This window comes from Cheilinus undulatus, linkage group 3 (genome assembly GCF_018320785.1).
Source record: "Cheilinus undulatus linkage group 3, ASM1832078v1, whole genome shotgun sequence".
NCBI lineage: Eukaryota > Metazoa > Chordata > Actinopteri > Labriformes > Labridae > Cheilinus > Cheilinus undulatus.
Window position 1 is genome coordinate 5055806 of NC_054867.1, and position 15714 is coordinate 5071519.

Consider the following 15714-nt stretch of genomic DNA (forward strand, 5'->3'; position numbering starts at 1 on the left):
AGTATAGATAATAGGGATAGATCTCACTGGTATTGCCTAAAACGTTCCTGAGTTTTGAAAGGAAATACAAATACTGATACAATAATATGTTAATCAGACCAAAATATTTAATACATTTTTGTTTATTTAAAAGTCCGGCCCCCAGAGTCTCTGTGAAGACTAAATCTGGCCTTTGTGCAAACCACATTTATTTTACTCTGAAATTCTGCATCAAATTTGAATGTTAAATTTCAAAGTCCTCCAAAAACTTTCCTTTGATTAAATTTAGGGGTAGGAAAAAAACTCTTTTCTTCTTCTGTCTGGATGTTCAAGCCCCTGATGCTTTTACTGAATGAACATTAAACCCAGTTATGTTTCTAATAGCAGATGATGTTAAAAAAGGACACCCCACATGTTTGTGCATCTTTTTATAGGCACATCTTTCCTCATGATTCAGTCTGACATCTTTGGTAAATTTGGAAACTTTGGGATTCTCACAGGAGTTAAAAATAAAGTCCAGTAGGTTTGAAGAAGTCGTTTGTAGTGATGGGCTGAGGCTGCATGGATCCCTCTGCACTGAATTACATCCATTGAATTTTTTATTGTTAGGTAAATAAAATATCATTGTGCAGCTTCAGTCCTAATTCTTGGCCAGGATCAGGTGAGTCATCCTCAGCGGTTAAACACAAAGCCAGTGTGGCTGCTTCACCTTATTATCCTCCTACAAATTTTTCATCAATCAATAGTGTGAAGCTGACATTTGTCTTATTATTGGGATTTTCTGGTTTCAAATGCAGACGTTTTGCAGCCAAGCTTTAAATAGCCTGCCGACCGCAGAATATTTGGTTGAGTGTGTGACAGGCAGAGTGAGGCGCTGCCAAGAAGTGTGTGTGCGGTTTGTGTGTCAGTGAAAGAGAGCGTGTTTATGTGTGTGTTGGAGAGGAGTGGAGGGTGGCTAGGGAGGGCATTAGTGAATGGCTGTGCTATTGCATCCTCCCAGGAGAGCTCTAAAACACACACATTGTCCCGTCCCTACACACATACACTCACTCTCCCTCGGCAGCGCGCTGAACCCGCCTCCTCCATCCCCAAAAAACTCCCATCTCGCAGCCATACCTCTATATCCTCGCACCGCCCCTCCACTAAAGTCAGCGCACACATCTCCAGTCAGCCAGACGCACCGACAGACGGTGGTGTGTGAGGAGGATCTGTGCGTATTTACGCTCAGAGCGTGCATGTGGAGCAAGAAAGTTGGAGATCTCGCCGCGCGCTGACAGGAGAGTTCCGCGTGTCTGAGAGCGAGACCTTTAGATAAAGTCCCAGAGAGGTGAAAGAACATTCATTAGGCTTTAATTTTGACTGCTTCTGCACGCGCTATCCCGGTTGGCGTTAACGCGCAGAAGAAGGAAAGCAAACAAGCTGATTAAGAAGAAGAGGCTGATTCAGTCCAGAGTTTTCATCGTTAAATTTAGCATCTCTCTTTTTCTTCACACCCTGCGCCCTCAGAGTGCGGAGCGGCAGAGGTAGGGACCGGAGAACCGCACGGACGGACCGTGAGGCTGTGCGTCTCCGCCGGTGGATGGTCCACTGGATGCGGGACGATGGATTAAGTGAATTCCTGACCAGTGCTGCTTTTTTTTCCTCTCTGCCAACCCCCCGGGCCACTTCGGGATTATTTCATCTCTCACCAACACTACTTCCTTCCCTCTCGAGATGACCGAGGACTATGTTCTGCGGTGCGTCCTGATGCTCTGCTGCGCACTGCTCTCGGCAAACGCGAGTAACTGGCTGTAAGTTGAATTATTTCGACCCTTATTTCTTACTTCTTCCTTCAAATTCCATCATTTACTAAAGGCTGGGGGATATGGACTGAAAACATATCTCATTTTTTCTTGGTGTAAAGAAATAAGAGTTGTTTCATTGTCAGAATTTAAAAACTGATAAAACAACAGTGAAGCTGTTTGACACCACAGCATAAAAACATTTTTTTAGATACCAAATACAGGCCCATTTTTATCTATAATTATCAAGGATTGCAAACTCCTTTACATCCAAAATGTTCTAAAAATATTGGCCACATTTGAAGTTGTCAGCATGTTCTTACCTCTTAAACAGCATGTTTCTCAGAATGATCAAATCCAGAGCATTTAAATGATTATTTCAGAAGTGCAGAAGGTTCATGATTTTCGTCTTATTTTTAACCACGAGAGAAATATAGCATCGTCTTAATTGCACATGTGCATTGGCAACATTTGGAAAAATGAGTACAAGTGGTAAGGCATGAGGGAAAGCCTTGCTTCTGGACAGTCCCACCCACTTTTCCAAATGTTGGCAAAAAATTTTTTGCAATTAAGATTGTTTGCAGGAGATTACCTGCAATCTTTGATGACTTAAAACAAACAAAAAAATACCAATTTGACTATTAGATGTGTTCTATTTTTGTTACTGAGGTACCATATCTGTATCAGTGCTCCTAAATTAAATCAAATGCTATTTGTCATCAAGCCTAATTGCTTAAAAAAAGTATCTGCACATCCATTTTATATCAACCTAAACTGTGTTGATATCAACAATATCGTCTCACCCATTGTCTTGTTTGAGAATATATTGATGTACAGTGCTAAACAAATATTAGACCACCCTAACCCTAACCAAAGTAAGGTTTATGCCACAGCTGCCCTAAATTAACAGCGTTGGTAATTACCAAAATCATTTTTTATGTTTCTGCAATGGTTAATACACCAAAATGTTGAAGCTCTTTAACCCAAATGTCATGTTTAATTCTAAAATATAATTATTATTGTTATCCAGGAATTTTCAAATTTACAGATTTACAAAAAAACTGAAAAAATAGTAAAGTACATTAATATTTCTTGATTAATATGTGAAATTATAGTTATTTACTTGCATTCCTGAAGAGAAAAATGAGTTTTAGTGGTTGAATGTTATGCTTGTTTAATTTCTGACTTCTCAGAGAAGCCCTGTGAGCCAACTCAAATTTGGGTCTAAAAAGGTGAATTCAGTTTGAAATTCCTCATTCCTGTTCAAAATGGTAAAACGTGGAGAGCTCACTGAAAATGAAAGAGTCCGCATTAAAGCACTTCATGCTGCTGGATGGTCTCTGAGACAAATATGACAGGTGGTCTAATAAATTTGTTAACCACTGTATATTTTAAACCACGAGAAAAATAGCATCGTCTTAATTGCACATGTGCATTGGCAACATTTGGAAAAATGAGTACAAGTGGTAAGGCATGAGGGAAAGCCTTGCTTCTGGACAGTTCCACCCACTTTTCCAAATGTCACACAAAATGTTTTTGCAATTAAGATTGTTTGAACGGGCTTACCTGCAATCTTTGATGACTTAAAACAAAACAAAACAACAACAAAAAATTTGACTATTAGATGTGTTCTATTTTTGTTACTGAGGTACCATATCTGTATCAGTGCTTCCAGATTAAATCAAATGCTATTTGTCATTAAGTCTAATTGCTTAAAAAATGTATCTGCTCATCCATTTTTTATCAACCTAAACTGTGTTGATATCAACAATATTGTCTCACCAACTGTCTTGTTTGAGAATATCTGTAAAATAATGTTACATATCTACCAGCCCTACTCTCTGCTCAATGTCATCTTCACATCCACTCATCTTCATCCGTCTGTTTCTCTTCAGCTTGGTGGCTGGGGTTAAAAGTTAACCATCACATCCACCCTTACACACACTCACTCTCTCCCTCAGACTAATCATTTACCAGAACCCTGCAACATCCCCTCGTGGAGATTCCCTCAGCAAAATACTCCCCACTGTCTCTTCTGAAAAGATGCAGGATGGCATGGTGCAGAAATTGCAGTTTGTTTATTACGCCCTTTTGCAAGCAGGGAAAAATGGGCTTTCTTATAACCCTTTACCTATTTTTGTTTGAACCCTTTTCAGTTTTTGTGACATCTGTTAACTTCAAGTGATAATTTTCTCAGAAATTAGTTCGCAAACTTTCTGCGTCCTTCAGAACCCTTACACTGCTTTGTCTTTTACTGTCAATACCAGCCGTCCATCCCTGGTCAGGTGAAAACCAGACGCTGATGCTGTTCATATCACTTACCTAGATGCTATTTCTTTTTTAATAAAAACAAAATGCAGTGAAACTACTGAAGAATATCAATACCTAAAGAAGAATAAGATCCCCACAAATGTTATTTTATATCCTGCAGGCTCACATCAGTCCTTTATTTGACTGTGAACTGCAGGGATATGAAGAAACCTGGGGACAAATGAGAACTTAAACAAGGCGGATGAGTTTAATCGGTCGTGTATGTTTTCCGTTTGAGGCAGATGTTAAAGTTCCTGGTCCATCGGACTACAGTGGCCTGAGTGTAACACACAGAGTGACTGTGTAGTCGAGCCTCACAGTGCCACCTCTTCCTGGGGCCGGTCGGTTGGGTCGCATGTGTGTGCCTGCTCTCCCGGCAGCCTGTGGGAGGTGGTTAGGTGGGTTTGTGCATTCCTCCGCAGGCACCGCTCCATTTTCTGCTGCCATTCATCCCTCTGAGCTTCAGCAAATTTACAAGCAGCGCTCATCATTTAAGGAGGACTTTCCTGGTTTCTACCGGAGCATTAGGCCTAGTATAGTATGGATTTTACCTTGTAATTGATATTCATTACCATTTAAAAACATTTACTTCTCTCATAATCTTTCAAAGTTTTCTTAAATTGCAGCTTCTGTGCATAACAGCCTCTGATTGTTGACTCATATTTGTGTCTCATTTCACTCTCCTGTGCCGTATAAATACCTTTGTAAGTTTTCTAAGGAAGGCTGCCGCCGCGTGTGTTTATGTTTATGGATCACTGCAGACAGCCTAACTGATTTAGCTGACAGATTCATCAGAATAAATCAAACTGCAGCCTTGCCAAACAGCACTGCCTACCTTGAACTCTGTCACTGAGTGCAGGGTAATTGTGCTGTTTGGGGCTGAAGGCGTGGTGACAGCAGTACAGAGCAGACATGTACAGGCAGGCTGCCGAGCTGCCAGTCTGTTCCATGGGGTTTCACTGTTAGGAAAAATCTGTGTGAGGTAGTAGGACTGTATCTCAACACTTCAGCAAATCCTCAAGGTTTCAGCTCCACACAGTAGCAGGTACTCACAGGGTCAGGACGCCTGGCTTAGGAGACGGGCTGTCAGTGTTTTTGGAGCTTAAAACCTGCAATACTAATCAGCTCATCACACCAGCATTGTTTATTACAGCTGTATCTCTCAGTATGACTGCAACACATCACACGTCCATCATTTAGAGCAGGGGTTCTCAACCTTTTTGGCCCGCGACCCCCAAAATAAAGGTGCTAGAGACAGGGAACCCCACTGTACCTAAAGGTGGTTGAACAGAGCCATGCATACTCAAGAATAGTCGTGTGCAGACAAGGCCATCCATAAGGGAGGGGGTTTTCTGGGACCCAGCCAAACTGGGGGCTCATGGAGGTCAACAAAACCATGGTCCATTCTGAAGTTAAGCAGTGAAAACCATATTTTATATTTGATCTGAATAATAACCACTCTTATCAAAGCAACAAATATCTTTATTTATTCATTTGTGAAGTAAATGTTAAAAACAGAATTAAAATGGGTTAAAAATGGCTTAAATTGGGTAATAATGGCAAAAAATGGTGGAAAAGGTGGTGAAATTTGATGTTTATAGAACATAAATGCATTAAAAGTGGCAAAAATTGGATAAAAGTAGCAAAAACTGGACCAAAAGGTAGTCAAAGGGGCTTAAAAAGTGGCTGAAATGGCTTTTAAGTGCAAAAAAAATGGGTGGAAATTAGGTGGACTGGGACGAAAAATTGATATAAACTGGCAAAAATGGGTGAAAAATGAGTGTAAAAGTGGAATGATAGAGGCAACAATAGGTAGAAAGTGGCAAGAATTGATTTAGAAGAGGTAAAAACAGGCAGAGAAAAAGTGATGGAAAGGGTTTAACTTTTACAAAAAGGGGTTTTAAGTGGCAAAAATGTACTAAGATTAATTGGTGTTAAAAAGTCCTAAAAAAGGATTCAGATTTGGTCAAATTGGTGAAAAGTCGCAACAGTGTAATTTAAAAATATTCTTAGTTTTGTTTAGGCATCTGGTGACCCCCTCTCAGTGTCTTGTGACCCCAAAGGGGGTCTGGACCCCAAGGTTGAGAACCACTGATTTAGAGCAAGGGTGTCAAACTCTCACAGCAGGGGCTGGATTCTGAACTTGGGTCTAACCTGAGGGCCTAACAGGGTCGATATTTAACCAGAAAATGTCAACCATATTTTCACCAGAAATGAATTATGGGGGTAAAAACTTGGCACTGATGATAAATGATTTCGCAATAAAAAGGTGAAAATGATAAGTTAAAAATCCAAAATCTAGGATAAAAGTCAAACTTATAAGTTTTAAAGGTAGAAACATGCCATTTAAAGTCAAATAATGTTTTTAAAGGCAAAATATGAGATAGAATACTGAAACCATGAATTTTAAAAGTCAAAAGATGAGATAAGATTCAAAATCATGATTTTTAACAGTCAAAATTTGATGCAAACTTCAAAATTATGAGTTTAAAGTGTTAAATTATGAAAGAAAATTAAAAATTCATGAGGTTTAAGGTAAAAAAAAAATAGGCAAAAGTTAAAGTTAGGAGTTGAAAAAGGTCAAAACAAGAGGTAAAAGTCAAAATCATGATTTTTAAAGGTAAAAAAACTGAGATTACAATAAAAATTATGAGTCTTAAAGGTAATAAAAGATAGATAAAAGTCAAAGTTGGTAGTTGAAAAAGGCCAAAACATAAGATAAAAGTCAAAATCATGAGTTTAAAAGGTCAAAATAGGATTTAAAATTTAAAATTATGAATCTGAAAGGTAAAAATAGAAAATAAAAAGTCAAAATCATAACTTTTAGTCATAACTGTGAGACACAAAATTGAAAATATAGAGAAAACACAAATTTCTTTCCCACGTTCCTGACTTTTTATCAAATTGTTTCTACTGTTTACTTTTTCTCATTTTTATGACTCAGCAAGTATGTTTAAAATCACCATGGTTAAATTTACATTTTTATGCTGGAGGAAGTCTGCAGACCTCATACTGGTGGGCCAGTTAGAATAAAAATATCATGTGATCTGGTGGGCCGGGTAAAACTGCACCACGGGCCGGATTTGGGCCTTGAGCTTGACACCCCTGATTTAAAGAGTAAAAAATCACCCATTTGCTTGAACGTCCATTGCATTAAACATGATAAATGCACTGAAAACAAGGAAATGATGTAACTAAAAGGCTTTAACTCGGACTTGTAACTCTCTTTCTATGAGCAATGTTGAATTCTGCTGGTTGTGGTCATATTCCGCCTTCAGTCCATCAAATATCTGATTTTATTTGTTCAGAAAACACTGACTAACAAATGAGTGAAATTTAATGGTTGAGCATGGAAAATTGTGCAGAAACATGAGCGCTGCTGCAGCATGGAGTGAAGAGGAGATTGTTTTGTGGTGTCATTGGTGATTTATTCCTCTAAAAAAAGAAATGCACTAAAAAGAGCCGGAGTTTATTTTTTTTTAAAGCGTTGAGGTTTATGACTGAAAGTTGGACTGTTTTTAGACATCTTTATCAACGAAATCTGAAACTGTCTTACTAATTTTCTGCTTGTGTCCAACACAGGATTCAATCACCTTCTAGATCAATATGGAAACATCTGCTGCTTCTAAGTTAATCTGTGGAAAATGAAAATGTGGTGAATAGACCATTTACACAATGGTGATGTGTTTGGCAGAGAGTTAGTTAGCAGTAGTTTGCAGTCAATCCACATTAGAAAGTTCTGGATGTCTTAGTCAAACATCTGAATGGTTTGGCAGTAGAAGACAGTCCACAAAAGCTAATCCTTAGCAGTGAGCTTAGATTTCCTCAGTCAAACTCACTATTGGCTCAGTGGGCAGACTATCCAACTAGACCACCAGGGTTACAGTGAAGGTTTGACTTGTGCCCTCTGTAGAGACCCTGCATCTATTGATAAGAGCAGTCCCATGTCACTTCCCACTCTCTGACATGAACACGTCCCCGTGTGTGTAAAAACTAACCCCAGGACAGAACCGTGATGGACTGGAAAACAATGTTAGCAATATGATTAAATGCTTCTTCCTGGAGTTTATATGCTGTCAAACATCATTTACAACATGTTTTTTAAACCCAAATGACAGATGTAAAAGAAGAGCTCTGTGATTTTGAGCTTAAACGAGTGAGGTGGTACAACCTGGGACCATGCTGCGCTCAGGTTCAAGGTTCTTTATAGGCACCTAAAAAAGTAAAATTGTTGTGCAGACAGGAGTCCAGCATCCCAGAGACAAAAACAACAACATTCAACAACATTTACTTCTTACTAAAGCTCAGCATTAGTTTATGCAGGACACAATAGTCACATACCCAGCTGTGATCAGCTGACAGACTTTCTGGGCCATTGCTAAGTGGTCTTATGCGATGTCACTTTGCGGCACGGTGGCGTAGGGATTAGCACTGTTGCCTCACAGCAAGAAGGTCGCTGGTTCGCTTTCCAGTCAGGTCCAGGGCCTTTCTGTGCGGAGTTTGCATGTTCTCCCTGTGCATGCATGGGTTGTCTCCGGGCACTCCGGCTTCCTCCCACCACCAAAAACATGCTCATCAGGTTAATTGGTGACTCTAAAATTGGCTGTAGGTATGAATGTGAGCGTGCCTGGTTGTCTGTCTCTATATCTCAGCCCTGCGATTGACTGGTGACCAGTCCAGGGTGTACCCCGCCTCTCGCCCGATGACAGCTGGGATGGATGGATGGATGGACGAATGATGTCACTTTTTGTGATGTTGACTGATCTCTACTGATTGGTTGAGAAAAATCATCCTGGTCCCACTGTATTCCTGAGACATGGGGTTGAGGCAACAAAGGAAATCAGCCGGAATGACCATATATGGTTAAAGAGAGAACACTGGGAGTACCAACAAGTTAGCAAGGCTATACAGCACTACAGATGGGTGCAGTTGCTCCATGAAATTTTGAGAGTTTTTATGGGAAAATGGGCCAATGCTGGTTACATTGTATGCTAAATTGGAAAGTTTTGAAGTGTGTTATTTTTCACCGGTAGTGCCTCTGTGTTTGGCACTATTTGGCAAGGCAATCCTCTACTACGCTGATCATCAACTGGCGGCCCGAGGGCCATATCAGGCCTCCAAAAGCTTCCTGTCTGGCCCCTAGAAGTTCATTAAATTCAGAAAAGGAGGAAAAGAAAATGTTCTGGTTTTAAGAGTATCTTTGAGCTTGTAATGTCTGCAGCTGTTAAATCCACCCGAAAAACAAATATGTTGATACAGTTTTTTAATGACTTCACATTTGATCTGTTTTTACAGAAATTCACATGATTATTAGCACATAGTTTCTTAAATGGGTTCAGACTGGCAGAAATATTTCAAAAAAGATAAAGTAGCGAATAGGGGTTAGAGAGTGGTAAATATTGGCGATAAGTATCAAAATGGGTTGAAAAAGGGGGCAAAAATGATCAAAAATTGGTTAAAAGTGGCGAAAATGATGCCAAAAAGTAATGTAAAGGGATTAAAAAGTGACAAAAAAAGATGAAATGTCATAAAAAGGGGATAACAGTGGCAAAATGGGTGAATGAAGTAGGGAAAAGGTATTAAAAAGTGTCAAAAATGAGTTAATATTGGTGCTAAATTACAATGGGGGGCCTCTTCTCAGGGAAACTCATGTCATATCATATACCAGGATGTCTTGTGGTCTGCTGCATTATGGATAATAGGGATAGATCTCACTGGTAAAAAATTCCTGAGTTTTGAAAGGAAATACAAATACTAATACAATAATATGTTAATTTGACCAAAATATGTATTTGATTTTTGTTTATTTAAAAGTCCGGCCCCTAGAGTCTCTGTGAAGACTAAATCTGGTGCTTGTGCAAATGTACTTGATGACCCCTGCTCTAGTACACGCTCTTCAGCCTCAGCGCATCATCGTTTCCTGATCAGCTGTTTGGGCAGGAGGGCTTTGACAGAGACAACCTTGACAAACCAAACTAAAATTAGTTCTTTCAGCTCAGTTTTACATTTCAACAACAACAACAACAAAAAAACACCAGGGTTCAGCCAGGCAGGGAACTCTGGATGGGGAGTGATGCAGCTGTCTCAGGATCTCTCAGGAAGTTTCTCCTCTCTCTTTCTTCCTGCTAGTTGTTCCTCTGTGTAGTGCTGCTCATAGATCCTCTCATATCCACAGTAAACAGCATTTCATCATCACTCGAGTCGAGATGTTGTCTCTGTGAAGCTGCAGACCCAAACAGCTGATCCCGCTATAGCCACACACTGAGGTGGAAGAGCATCAAACCAGAGGCTGCCTCGCAATATAGTACTAAACACAGAGGCTTTCTGGGTGAAATCTAAAAGACTTAAAATTTTTCGCTACACTTTTGAGCCAGCATTGTTTTTGGTCTATTTTTGCTTAAAAACAAACTTAATCAAGTGGAGAAACTTTACCCATCTTGCTGGTGCCCTCAGCACAATCTGCTTAAAGGGAGAACACACACGGAAATCTCTGGAAGCTAATTCCACTTCTATTGCCAACTACCTTATACAACCCAACTTCAAAAACACTGAAATATCCCTTTAATTCAAGAGACACAAACAGGAAAGGACAAAAATGAAAAAACTGATCACTTAAGGAAATTAAAACAAGCATTATTACGCTAACATTATTGTTGTTTGTTTTGTAGAGACATTTTTTCTGTCTTCAGATATTCACAGATTTTAACTTTTATAAATTACAGAGACTTTTATGATTTCAAAATATATGACACCTTTTCATTGCTCTCTATATTTGCACAGCATTGATTAATTTGGCCAAGAATTCTCTGGCTCTAGCTCCTAAAATTTGAATACTTATGCTTTTCTTTCTTCAGTAATCTAAACACCTGCAGGCTTTTGGACCGCACAACTCATAAAATAAGCAATATCCAAATGTCACCTTGAGTTTTGAGGGATGATGACAGACAGGGTCTTTTTTCTAACATATTATAGAAAAACAACATGAATTTGTTCTGAAAAGACTGGGGAGATTTTGAGCATTCATTTTGAAGGAGATGTTTTGCTTAGTCACTTTGAAAAGACATGAGAGAATGTCATTGTTTCACCTATTAAACACTTTTTAAATAGGTGTTCAGTGACTGATGTTTGAGCTTAAATCCATCTCAGCTGCTCTTACGTCACTCGAAACCGCAGCCTGAAGCGGACTGTTTGTTTACCTCACCTGCAGCTCTGCCTGTGCCTGTCACCTTCAGCCCGTCAGCCAGGAAGTGATCACTTTGCCAAATCTCTGCGGCTGCTGAGTCATGTTTAGTGTCCTGCTGTGGAAAACGGATTTGCATTTACTTTTCATTAGTTTGTCAGTCATCTCCCTCCTCTTTCTCATCTTGCCTGGCTCTGAATGCTTCTATCTTCACCTGTGGGTGTCCGTGTTTCAGTGAGGGGGGGGGTTATTCTTTTGATAAAATATAAATATTAATAGACCAACATAGTATTCAAATACATGTTCTTTAATCTGGAGTTGGCCTTGGGAGCTTTCCATTAGATTTTGGAATGTTTCTTGTGGGATTTTGTGCCCCTTCATTCTGTAGAGCATTTATGAGGTCAACGTTGATGTTTGACAAGAAGGCCTGGTCGCATTCTCTGTTCCAGTTCATCCCAAAGGTGCTGGATGGGGTTAAGGTCAGGGCTCTGTGTGGGCCAGTCAAGCTCTTCCACACCAAACTCATCAAACTATGTCTTTATAGTCCTAGCTTTGAGAACTAGGGCACAGTCATCTAATAAAAAAGAGCCTTCCCCAAACTGTTGCAACAAAGTTGGAAGCATAGCATTGCTCAGAATGTCTCTGTATGCTGAAGCATTGAGATTGGCCCTCACTTGAATTAAGGGGCCTAGCCCAAACCCGGGAAAACAGCCTCATACTACACACATACATCCACAGTCCAGTGTGCTTTACACGTTGGACTACATTGGCTTTGGTGATGTGAGGCTTCCATGCAGCTGCTCAGCCATGGAAACCCATTCATGAAGCTCCCATCATTGCTTACGTTAATGCCAGTGGAAGTTCAGAACCCTTCAGCGATGGAATCAGCAGAGCATTGGCGACTTTTACTCACCATACACCATTTTGCATGGTCTTCCGCTTCATGGCTTAGTTGCTGTTGTTCCTAGATGCCTCCACTTTTCTACCATCACTTACAGCTGGCGCTGAGATATCCAGTAGGGATGAAATTTCATGAACTGTGTTATTGCAGAAGGTGTTGTACTCAAGATCACACTATCCGAGACCAAAGCTTGCCCAAGACAAGAGTGCACCAAGACCAAGAAAAGACTAAGACTTTTGAGGGTTGAGATTGAGTCATGACTGAGACCATTAAAAGAAATACGATGGACTGATATCTGGGTCTTGATGGAAAATTCAGAGTACGGCCAGTCCGAAACCAAGACAAGACCGAGTTAAAATGCTATAGAGTCCGAAACAAGACCAAGGCATTCAAAATGTGGTTTTGAGACCAGTCTCAAGACCAAGACCATTCTCAAGTACGACAATACTACATCACAGTACTCTGCTTGAAGTCACTAAGCTCTTCAGAATGACCCATTTAGGATCAGAAATGTTTGCAAAGGGAGACTGCATGGCTGGGTCTGTGACTTTATACACCTGTGGCAATGGGTCTGATTAAAAACACCTGAATTCAATTATCAACAGGTGTGGCCAAATACTTTTGTCCATATACTGTAACTAACCTACACATAGAGGAAAGCACAGAGGAATCGGGAAAGGAGTGTGCCTGTGTGTATATGGACAGGCCTCCTATACACAAACCATGCACAGCGTTTAGGGCCTCATTACCTGTAAGAGGTCTTACTTTGAGCGTCTTTTTTTCTCCTTCTCTGCACATAAGGCTGATGTTTGCATGATAAGTATGATCAAGGTAATATATGTACAGCGCTGCCAAACATACACTGTAAGTGGGTGAACACAATAGTAAATGAACCTGAATACTTATCTATTTTTGGAGATCTTTGCCATCTGTCATAAGTTGAAAAGTGCAATGAACGTAATACTTAATGTTTTTCTTTTTTTTAGTATATCTTATTATCATATCCAGTTTATTTAAATTTATTTAATGATTCATAGAAAAGATTTCTTATAGCAGCAGTGAGAATCATCTCTAAATTCCTGCTAACATTGACCAATAATGAAAGATAATCACAAAAATGTTTCTAGTTTCATGTTTTTATGGCAGATTTAATCATGTTTTCCTCTTGTTTACAATTTCTTGATACTTGAAATTGACTTGAGGGCCACACTGAGTGAGAAAGCAGGCTTCATGTGGCCTCTAGGCAGCCAGTTACCCGTCACTGCACCCATCAGGCAATTGTTAAAATCACTTTTATCTGAATAAAATCTAGTTTCATCAGTACTGATTTCCTACCATTTTTATTCCTTATTATTATTATTTTCAGTCTAATTCTTCGTAAACAGTCTAGGATCACAAACTCCACCTGTGTCCTGAACAACACCGCTATCATTGCACGCTTTTGCTTCTCTTCATCTCTCTCATCTGTGACTCTGGATGTCCGTCTTTCTTTTTCTTTAATCTAAATGCTCTGCAAACAATCCTTTTTCTGCTGCTCTCCCAAATTAAACTGAAAGCTTTATATTTTTTTATAATATTCAAATATGGGCCATCTTTCGTTTTATCTCTAGAATTTGCTACAGGCCCATCAAAATTGTACTGCAGGCCACATTTGGCCTTGGTTCTCTAAACTCCAAGTGTTGCTGGATCTTTCTGTTCCTTCATGGCTTTTTTTTTTAATCCTTCATGTTTATGTTACATTTTTTATTAGTGTGTGTTGTTGCATTAAAGGTATAATCTACCATTTCATGATACCAGTAAAATGTATGCATGCATAACATTACTTCTGCACAGTCCAGTACTTTACCAATTTTGCCAGTGCCCATATATTTAACCAAATCCATTGGGATTATCTTGAAGCATGACTTTTTACAAAAGAAGCAAACAATTCAGCTAATAATTTAGAGGATTTTACTTTTTGAACACTTAATCTTGCAAGTTTTAAGTCTGGGTGCCATTTGCACCCTTTATTAACAATTGGAAAAACAGTGAAACAAGTACAAGATGGAGAATTATGTAACCAGATAACAATATAATAAAGAGGCATCCTATTTTTACAGGAATAATGAAGTTGTCCTTTACAAGCCTCCTTGTAAGGAGGTCATACAATTGTGATGAAGCAGTCTTCTTGAGTTATTATAAAACTAAACCTGTTTCATGCACAGTAACTGTAGTTCTTTTTAAACATCACTGTTTTTCTCACATCACAGCTACCGCATAAGAGCGTGTCATCAACATACGGCCTCATGAGGGGTTTGCTTGGTGTCTTTCTGTCTTTGTGTGTGAACATACACATGTACCTCCTGGACAACCATGGTGAGGTGCTAAAGAGATGGCAGCTGATGGGTAACCAGAGAAAGCAGAGACCTTGGCATTGCAGTACATGCTGGCGCCTTGCACTTCTTTCCCTTACACTGACACACATGCATACATGATGTAGTAAAGCCACAGCATGTTATTTCCAGCCCTCTTGTCACAAGAGTGTGTACTATTATCCTGACAGTGTCAGAGCTTTGGGGAATAAGTCAGGATGGACAGATTATCACAGGATGGATGGAGCTGGTGAGGAAACATGGAGCCTGCTGAAAGATGAGAGACAGTTCAGGCAGATCTATGGAAAGGTGTGCAGTGCTTTTAGTTATGACATATACTCTTTGTGCCACACTGGAGGACTTGTGCCCCATGCAACAGATACAAACAGCTGACTGCATTTCTGAATATACAGCACATACTATTGATATGTAACAGGCACATTTATTTTTGAAAGATTTGAAAATATCATGACCTGCCAACCTAAATGCAGTAACTGTAATCCACTGTTTTCAAACCCTGAGTGGGGATGCAGAGGACCTGAATTCAAGGAAATAATAAAGACAAAGACACTTCTGACGTTAGGGGCATGCTGCTGTTTGAATTATGAAGTATGTTGGACGCTTAGAGGACATTTCCAACTGCAGCAGCCTTTGAAACACTCACATAGACAACTTTGAAACTTTACAACCCTAAAAACTTGTGAATGTAATACAATCCTGTAGTCAGAGTTGAGCACAGAAAATCAAAATTTCACTTCATTAGTTTTCAATTTTCAATTCAACACTTTTTTTTCATTAAGATCCACAGATTATTTTAATCTACAAATGATATAACATTGCCTTACCACATTTGTATGGATATTTCATCAGACACTTGTAACTACAGTATATTGTTTCCTGTAGATAAAGAAATCATCTGATTCTTTGTAGTATGTTCAGAAACATTACACTTAAAGGTATAATACACAACTTTTGGTCCAATAGCTGTTGCACACTTACAGATCAAACTCTCAGCACACGATATCCTAGTCCCCCATCCCCACTCTGACAGTACTCTTGCAATTGGAAAAGTCTGGTTATTGTGTAGTCGAACAAAATGTGGACTTTTAAGATGCATCTTTGCCCCAGATAAACCACACTAAAGCAAATTTTTCATAGTCAGCAAACACCTGCATGATATGAATAGAGATAGATTTACTTTTACGTGTACAG

At 39.4% G+C, this 15714-nt stretch overlaps 1 protein-coding gene across 1 annotated transcript in view; it reads left to right on the plus strand.

Moving 5' to 3' along the window:
• The first annotated feature begins 1146 nt into the window (after positions 1–1146).
• Positions 1147–15714, plus strand: part of wnt4 (wingless-type MMTV integration site family, member 4) — a 56473-nt gene continuing 41905 nt past the window's right edge. Inside the window, exon 1 of the mRNA XM_041782876.1 lies at positions 1147–1769. Within this exon, the coding sequence (XP_041638810.1) occupies positions 1693–1769 (77 nt within the window). The 5' untranslated portion in view covers positions 1147–1692. The remainder of the gene's footprint in view (positions 1770–15714) is intronic.